The sequence below is a fragment of the Phaseolus vulgaris genome, chromosome 5, assembly GCF_000499845.2.
Source record: "Phaseolus vulgaris cultivar G19833 chromosome 5, P. vulgaris v2.0, whole genome shotgun sequence".
In the NCBI taxonomy this organism is placed as follows: domain Eukaryota; kingdom Viridiplantae; phylum Streptophyta; class Magnoliopsida; order Fabales; family Fabaceae; genus Phaseolus; species Phaseolus vulgaris.
In genome coordinates this window covers 39,045,601-39,055,026 of record NC_023755.2, presented here as the reverse complement: position 1 = coordinate 39,055,026, position 9,426 = coordinate 39,045,601, and the positions used below count along the sequence as shown (strand labels likewise).

The window sequence follows — 9,426 nt, the reverse complement described above, 5'->3', positions numbered from 1 at the left end:
TTATTACCTTTCCATCAAGGCTATTTACCATAATATATTGTAACAGTTTGCCCCATATACAAGATGTTGACTATTATGGAGTGACTAGGTCAGAAAGAAGAAAAATTGGCTGTGACTCTGTGGAATGTTCCACCATTGACTCCAGTCAATGGTAGGATGCATTGACCTAACCTTATAATGCACGAAAACCTTTTAACACTGTCATTCCATCCAGGGTCTGTGCCGTTCAGCAGAAGCACAACCACGTGATTCAACATTTCAGCAGAAGCAGAGGTGGAAAATGATACTAGTTTCTACATTTTTTTTTTAAATATTGTAAAGGATAAAATAAAATTATTTTGTTTTTAAACTAAAATTTATTAATTGATAAGCTAATTTTGTTAAAAAAATCATATTACTTCTCAAAAAATTAATTTCAATACAATTAACTAAATTTAGTTTTTTTCAAAGACATTATTTCACTCTTAAAAATAATACTTATAAAAAAGTTGGTAAAACAACTCATACTCCATAAATGTGATAAATTAAGAATACAATGTTTGAGTTCTTCTAAAACAAATTCATAATAAAATTAGATTACACAGGTTAATTTGTAAACAAAAAGACAACGTTTTAATTATTTATTTAATTGAACACCGATATTATATACGGCAGGTTAGGTTAATAGTTGATGTTTTAAAGTTTTAGTTTTGAATTTTTTTTATCAAATTTGATTTTTAAATTAGTTTTTTTATTACTATTAAATGACTTCTAAATTGGTATTTAATTAGCAACCAAAGTTTTTGTTATCAAATTTAGAATCTAAATCATTGGTAGTTAAAACCTTGGTAGAAACTATTTAACAATAATAAAAACTAATTTAGAAACCAAATTTTGTTTAGTTTCTAATTTAATCACTATAATAACTAATTATTTTTTGTTTCTAAAAATTGATTTCTATTTCTTGTAATGGTTTGGAACAACTTGAGATAATTAACCCATATAATTCTTCAATGTTTATTCAACTTGGGGATAAATGAATTTTAATTAAGATTTTTAATGTGAAATTTGTTTTCTCTCTTTTACACTTCTCTAATTGTACTCTCATTTTACAATTTACAAAACTGATCACCTTTTGTTAACAATTCTTTGTTCTTTTTTTACAGAAAAAATCACTAATAAAGAAATTGTAAGCAGCCTAATGACATTCATATGTATATATATTTCGCATTTGTTGTGAATGTGACAGCTCTAGTTTAATTATTATATATGTTTCATTCTTAGACAAAGAATATGATCTTAATGTTTTTTTTTTCTTTCATATATGAGAACGTATATTCATATTAAATAAAAGCTAGTTGTTATAATCCCATGACCTTTTCCACTGCACCGTAGTCCTAAGATTAGGAAATTTATTATTTTCCACTTATTAATGTTGTTTATTTATAGACATGCTCCATTATTATTCTATGAGAATTGCTTTATACTTATTCCAACATTCTTAATATATTTCAAAATCCGTTTTCTTGCTGATTTTTTGATATATTTAGATAATTCCCTTAACGTCATAGATATTAATTATTTTTATTAGATTATTAATGACATCCTTCTTTAATCTATCCCTTAAGCTGATGAAGAATCGAACTCCAATATTACTCTAATATTATTCCATTATAATATAAGTAAAGTCTTCTAACAATGATTCAACTATTCATAGTTAGCACATTATGTAATTGGATCCTACTTTTTAGTTAAGAAGTGTCTAATTTGAGTTTGATACGAAAATGAAAAGACGAGAGTTTCATTTTCCTTATAATTTGAGTTTAGGCTGAATTTAGCTTCACCAAAGCAAAGTAAGAATTTGTAAAAAGCTATTGTGCAGCATAAATTTCTAAAGGCTTCCATCTTCCTACCATATAAAAAAATGGAAATATTTCTTGTTGATTTAATATCCCTTTTTTAATACAAGTGTGGATTTAATGTAATATTAATTATTATTTTTAAGCATATTTCTAATCATATTCGTAAAATGTTCCTGTTATGATATCAAGATAACTTTATTATTATTTTTGGTTCGTGTGTGACATATTTAGGACCACATTTACTGTGATAGGTAGAGATTATTTTTTAAGATGCATCCATTGGTTTTAATTGCAATTTATATTGTTTGACCAGTGAATGTGGTATTATTTTTATGATGAGTGACAACTTATGAATATGACAGGAAATTCTAGGTAAGCAAGTGGGTGTTCCTACTATTGTAGCTAGAAGGAAGAAAGAATAATTAGACTAAAATTGAAAGGGACAAGAAAAAATATGAAATGTGAAATATTGTAAGAAATTGACTTAAAGTATAACTCAATCTTACCAAATCAAACTTATAAAAGGTGGTTTACACTTTTTATATTCGATGTTAGATCTTTTAACACTTTTTTCATGTTGAAACTCTTCAACTTGTACATGAGACTATATATTTATGGGTAGTTCGAAAGCGGCTGACCTGATAAGATGAACAAATCTCGCTAGGATAGACTCTATTAATAACTAGGATGAGGTTTGAACTCACTTATATACTATAAAATATCTTAATCTCTAGTCGACGTGAGATCTCCAAGAGGCTCTAGATGACTTTGATATCATCTTAGAAGAAGTAGATTTTAAATCTAATTCAACTTTACAAAGTGACTCATAAATTGAGATTTGCACTCACTTATACTATAAAATGTTCTTATCTCTAGTTGTCGGAGTGTGATTTTCAACAAGTAACATCTTATTTTTTTAATAGCATTAAATAAGATTTGATTGATACATTAGAAGATAATACACTTTTTTAACCCACACTCTCATTAACATGTCTAGAAAACATAATGACAAGGACCAAGATTTCTTGTTCCTAGTGTTTGTATTTTCAACTTTCTTTTCTCTTCAGAAATTGCTTTCCTTACTTTAGATTATAAATTTTACCTTAGTAATTTATGTTGCATTTAGTTGGTAATGATGAAAAAGTGTTATTTCATAAAACTAATATTGTTGTTTAAAAATGGTGATATGAATTGCATTTGTTTTTGTGTTTGGAAGATCAATGATTACTTGTGTGTTTTAAAATAATGATTAAACGTATTGACTTATAAACTAGATATCGTATGTTAAAAGTAACAGATAATAATTAATACTGAGTTGAAAACTTTATATTGTTAAAGAACCCATAACTAAGACATAACTGTTTGACCTAAAATATATAACACAATTAGTAAATAGCTGGATTTCTTTAAGAGATATACTGATAGAATTGATTATTTGACTATGTACGAGGAAGAATTTGTAAGAGGAAGGAAGAATTTGTGGTTCAACCTTCCTTTATAGCGATGAAGTTATGATTCCTATATAAGCTTCCAAGACTTACCCAGAATCTTACATCATACACGCATTAACCTTCCAAAACTTACCAAGAATCTTACATCAGTTCCCACTCAGTTGAGCCAACCAATCATCTAGACCCTATATAATTTACCTATTCCTCACCACACAAAACAAATGATTGTTCTAGGTAATTCAGCTCACTAATTCCATACAAAAAAACTGTCCAAATGTTAATGTGGACTAGAAATTTCTATATTGAAACTCATCAGCAAAATTTCCTGCATAACGGCACATATTCCAGCAAAGTTGTAGTGCATGCAACGTCAAATTGAGAGAACGATTAGCATCTTAAAATCATCAATATAACTCTACTGGGTGAATTTGTACAAATGATATACTAAACCACAAAGGTTAAGTCTCTTTATTTGCTCAACTTCAACTCAGAATGGCACGATACTAAACCCTGCCATTGGCCATGCACTGTTGGATCAAACAAGTAGAGGGAATTCATCATGAAACAAAGGCTGGATTCAAAAGCCTTCCATCTTTCTAACATACACATCATGTTACATACATAAGGATTTTATTGTTAATTAAGAAGCATCATATGGTTGTGTGATTGACAGTGAAAGTAGTATTATTTTTAAGAGACAACTACATGAGTGAAAGTGATGAATATGACAAGAAATTCTAAGCAAGTGGATGTCCCATTGACCACGTCGCCTGAACACAAAAACAAAGTTCCTTTTGTAATACAAGTCAAAACAGCAACAAGCCAAGCTCATATATATGTCTCATAGTCTACTTCAAAGCCAGAAAGCAGAAGGTGATCAAACATGGGAATGTCATCGACTTTCGTAGGAGTTCTAGTTCTTGTCATTCTGATTCAGGCTAAGGGCCAACCAGGTTTGTTAACAAATCAAACATGATTTTTCATTCGATCATTATTCTCTTATAAAAGTTTAGCTCAAGTCTCAAGTGCCATGCATACTTTGCATGTTTATGTTTTAGGATTCATCAGCATAGATTGCGGAGCCGAACCAGGTGTGAACTATACCGAGCCATCATTAGACATAAATTATGTCTCGGATGCAAATTTCATAAATACGGGTGTGAGAGGGATAATAACATCTGAAGAGATCAGCACACACACTCAACGACAACTGTGGAAGCTGAGAAGCTTCCCTGAAGGAAAAAGAAACTGCTACAAAATAAGCATCACAAGAGGCTCTAATTATCTCATCCGCACCACTTTTCTGTATGGAAATTATGATGGCCGAAATATGCTACCACAGTTTGATCTTCTTCTGGGAGCTAACAAGTGGGATACAGTCACTATAAACAATGCATCCATTGATGAAGTCTATGAGATCATACATATACCTTCACTGGATTTCGTACAAATCTGTCTGGTTAACACAGGAAATGGTACACCATTTATAACAGCCATTGAATTCAGGACTTTGAAAAATGATACATACGTCACTGAATCGGTATCACTGGAACTTTATAATTACCTGCGATGCGATTTGGGTTCTAACAGAGGCTACAGGTGAAATCATAGTTATGGATTAAATCCTTCTCTGCATTAAAAGATTGATTGACTCTATTGTACTTTTCTGATTTTCTCACAGGGCGTCTGATGATTATGATCGTTTCTGGTATACCTGTGACTTCGAGGAAGATTGGACACGGCTAAATGCCTCGATTCCTGATGATTCTTTTGTTGATAACGATTTCAAACCGGGAGCAACCATCATGAGCACCGCAGTTACACCAGCAAATGGTAGTGCTCCGCTGGTAATAAGCTGGGAGCCAGATGATGAAACTGCAGAATTCTATGTATACATGCATTTCACGGAGCTTCAGGTGTTAACCACCAATCAGACAAGACAATTCAACATCACCATGAACGGTGAATTATGGTATGACAATTTATCTCCGCAGTACATGAGCGTCAGCACTATATATAGCCCGCCAGGCGGCAGCGGGAAAGAAATTAAATTTTCCCTGGAGAGGACCGAAAATTCAACCCTACCTCCCTTCATCAATGCCATTGAAATTTTCAAAGTAAAACATTTTCATCAATCTGATACATTCCAAGGAGATGGTAAGCCACCAAACTGTCATATTTTATATCCATTTCTTCTGTTTTTACAATTGTTCTGTTATGATTTGAAACATATATAGTTGATGCGATTACAAAAATCAAGTCAGCTTATGGAGTGAACAGAGATTGGGAAGGTGATCCATGCGCCCCTGCAGCCTACTTGTGGGATGGTCTCAATTGTTCTTATCACGGAATTGAGTCCCCAAGAATCACAACTTTGTAAGTCCTCATTCTCATTTCAATCATTTTTTATTTAATTATAATTTTCAGACTTAATTGAAAATATTCATATCTACAAGATAATTAAAACTTAATTAAGCCTTGAAATGCTATTGTACATAACTCTTTGTAATTATTTTTCTGTGCAAAACAGGAATTTGTCTTCAAGTGGATTGCATGGAAAGATTGCCCCTTCAATTTCAAATCTCACCATGCTGGAGATGTTGTGAGTTTCTCTGTTTCACCTGGTCCAATGAATCATGAGACCAGAAAAAGAAAACATAATTTATATCCTTTTATTCTTTCATACATGTACTTTTATGCTAAGAAGTATATATGTGTCAAGATTTCAACATAAAAGAGAAAGTAATTTGGTTTTCAGGGATTTATCAAACAATAGCTTAAACGGTGAAATTCCTGATTTTCTGTCCCAACTGCAACACTTGAAGATCTTGTAAGTTCCTTTAGTGGTTGTTCCTCATATCATCAGTATCAAAATATAGATATTATATTATAATTTCCTATTATTTGCAGAAACTTGGAGAAGAATAACCTCTCTGGTTTAATTCCACCAGCACTAAATAAAGATTCCCTCTTACTACGGTATACATCTTATTCAGAATTCTCAAATTTAAAATGTCTTTTAAATAAATCATCTTTATCCGTACATTTGTAGCCATCTATCACAACTGCTATTTTTATCTTCCTCTGTGTACAGACTTTCACACCCATGGCCTATAGAATTGTATTTGGAACTCTTTTTATTATACCTGTTAAATAAGGGTGTGGTACACTTGATCCACTGAATATCTCGGCACAAGAAACACGAATTCAAGTATCTATAAAAAAAATTTATGACTTGTACGACTTACTGGGAGTTGAAATCTTGACCAACTGTGAATTTGTGGCAGTATCGACCAAAATCCATATCTATGTGAAGCTGATCAATGCAACAAGAAGAAAAACAAGAAACACAATAGCATTGCTACACCCATTGTAGCATCAGTTGGCGGGGTTTTGATCCTTCTGGTAGTAGTGGCAGCTATATTGTGGACAACTAAAAGAAGAAAAGCGAAAGGTGAAGCTGCAGTTATTAAGATTCGTAATTTTTGTTGATAATTTTCCAAGTTAGTTTTTAAAAAAATTGTGTATGACATTCAACAGCTTTGAAGTTAAAAAAGGATCAAAGTGCCATATCACCGCAATACACTGAACAAAATGATTCATCACTTCAATACCAAAAACAAATATATTCATACTCTGATATCATTACAATCACCAACAATTTCAATACAATTGTTGGTAAAGGAGGATTTGGAACAGTTTATCTGGGCTATATCGAAGACACTCCAGTTGCAGTGAAAATGCTTTCCCCATCATCTGTTCATGGTTATCAACAATTTCAAGCAGAGGTAGGCTTTTTAATCCCATTACACTAAGTTCCTAAGCTCAGCAATAAGTATACAAGGTTAAAAAATTGTTGAGATTTTGAATTACAGGTTAAACTTCTTATGAGAGTTCATCACAAAAATTTGACTTCCCTTGTCGGCTATTGTAATGAAGGAACCCATAAGGGTCTTGTATACGAGTACATGGCTAATGGAAACTTACAGGAACATCTCTCTGGTTAGCTCCAATATAAATTAATTTCTTGTTTAAAATCTGTGCAATACATTTCCAAACTAGTTTTGTTTTCTAAAACGGTGGATATGGATATTTCCTTATTGGACAGTTGTACAAGTCATATGACTAACCTTTAGTGAAACAAAAATATGTAAAACTTGATTATGCAGGTAACCGAAGCAAAAGAAATTTCTTGAGCTGGGAAAAGAGACTTCGAATAGCAGTGGATGCAGCCTCAGGTAAGAAAGTTCAGCAATAATATTCTTTTCTTAATTCTTCATTTTCTCTCTTAATATACTTTTGGCATCAGGATTGGAGTATCTGCAAAATGGTTGTAAGCCACCAATATTCCACAGAGATGTAAAATCTACAAACATCTTGTTGAATGAACACCTCCATGCAAAATTATCTGATTTTGGTCTATCCAAAGTCATCCTAACAGATGGGGGAACTGATGTGTCAACTGTTATTGCTGGTACTCCTGGTTATCTAGACCCTGAGTGAGTCCATCAACTATACTGTCCTATTCCCAGCCATTATTTTCTTGGACAATATAGCAATTCTATATGGATGTTTATGTTCACAAATTTCTGACAGAAAATAAATTGAGTTACATTCTGTGTTACAGATACTACCTAACCAGTAGATTAACAGAGAAGAGCGACGTTTATAGCTTTGGCGTTGTGCTTTTAGAGATAATCACAGGTGAACCAGTGATAGTGAAGAATGAAGAAAAAAGTCACATAAGTGAATGGGTAAGGTCCAAGATGGCTAAAGGTGATATCTATGACATTGTTGACTCAAGGTTAAAAGGAGAGTTTGATAGTAACTCAGTTTGGAAAGCAGTAGAAATAGCAACAGCATGTGTATCTCCAAATCCCAACAGAAGGCCAATCATAAGTGTGGTAGTGAGTGAACTGAAGGAGTCTTTATCTTTGGAATTAGCTCAAACTAAAGATAGAAGCACTGATACAAGTGATTCAGTTAAACAGGTCGCCATGAATCTGATTATAGAATCTCTTCCCCATGCTAGGTAACCTGTTGCCCAAAGTAAGATGACTACCTCATATTGTAACCTACGACTTAAGATTGCTTGAAAATGCACATTGGTGTGCAAATAGAAGAAAGATGAATACATAATCAGGAGTGAATTTCAATGTATAATTATTTACCATTGCTGTTGTTTTTACTGGTGTTCTTATTTCAATGAATGCAGTTTCATCTTCTAAAAAGATATATGGTTTGTTACTTGGTCTTTGTCAGAGTTATTTCTTATAAAACAAAGCAAGAAACGATTGTAATTACAAAATACTCAAGGAAATATTTTGCTTTGTATATAAATTAGCCTACTGAATCAAATATGGATCCACAGGTATATTTAGATTCACTAACTTCAGACCAACCAATTGGAAATCTACAATTTTTCTGCTAAACTATAATTTTTTTCATGGTAGTCGATTGTACCCAATGAAAAGAATTATTGGGATCAACTTTACTCATCTCACAAAATCAGAGTGAGTTAGATAAGTTCTACACAACTCAAGGGTTGTGCATAATTTTTCTATTTGAAAATGCTCCTCTTTTTTTTTTTTATCAGCAATAAATAAATAAAATTAAGAGGGATACTTCAGGGGTATCCCAACCCGTATACATCAACCACATAGTTACTCTCCCTTTTTAGGGGAGACAACCATTGTGTGGCATAACCTGCTTTAAAAACTGTAAGCATAGAACAACAAACCAATTTGCACCCTCATGACAGAGGACCTACACGGTTATGACAGCTGCCTAAAAAATGCTACACAGACGCAGCAGAACATTATACACCTTTGCATCCAAACACCGCTTCACCACCTTGGCCTCACCTGCACCCTTACCTACATCCACAACCTATACTTCCTACCAAAAGATGAATGTAATGTAGTAAAGTATTCTTGTTCTTCTCGTTCAGAGCAGAAACCCACAATGGTGGCCATTTATGGTTGGTAGTTTTCTTCCGCTGCTGTTTTTCTCCTTTGAGGTTCCCATGAGTTTTGGTGATGATTTGAAGTTGGGTAGTCTTGCCTACATGGAAAAGGCATGAATGGAAAAAATGGAGTTTGGTTTTGTTTTAATGATTGCACAAGCATCTTGCA

The 9,426-nt window shown here is 32.7% G+C and overlaps 1 protein-coding gene across 1 annotated transcript; it reads left to right on the top strand.

Annotated features, from left to right (window-relative positions):
• The first annotated feature begins 4,153 nt into the window (after nucleotides 1-4,153).
• Nucleotides 4,154-8,633, top strand: LOC137835886 (LRR receptor-like serine/threonine-protein kinase IOS1). Its single transcript, XM_068644629.1, has 13 exons — nucleotides 4,154-4,245; nucleotides 4,351-4,891; nucleotides 4,974-5,449; nucleotides 5,530-5,668; nucleotides 5,823-5,894; nucleotides 6,051-6,122; nucleotides 6,203-6,271; nucleotides 6,580-6,746; nucleotides 6,833-7,080; nucleotides 7,168-7,294; nucleotides 7,462-7,530; nucleotides 7,602-7,791; nucleotides 7,920-8,633. The coding sequence occupies exons 1-13, from the start codon at nucleotides 4,176-4,178 to the stop codon at nucleotides 8,326-8,328; spliced, it is 2,649 nt and encodes an 882-aa protein (XP_068500730.1). The 5' UTR covers nucleotides 4,154-4,175; the 3' UTR covers nucleotides 8,329-8,633.
• The last annotated feature ends 793 nt before the right edge of the window (nucleotides 8,634-9,426 follow it).

What these genes read in the sequence shown, in the direction of transcription:
- LOC137835886 (XM_068644629.1), top strand. Translation starts at nt 4,176, where the DNA reads ATGGGAATGTCATCGACTTTCGTAGGAGTTCTAGTTCTTGTCATTCTG. An exon ending in TCAGGCTAAGGGCCAACCAG is followed by an intron (nt 4,246 to 4,350) that starts GTTTGTTAACAA and finishes TTTATGTTTTAG; the next exon opens with GATTCATCAGCATAGATTGC. An exon ending in TCCCCAAGAATCACAACTTT is followed by an intron (nt 5,669 to 5,822) that starts GTAAGTCCTCAT and finishes TGTGCAAAACAG; the next exon opens with GAATTTGTCTTCAAGTGGAT.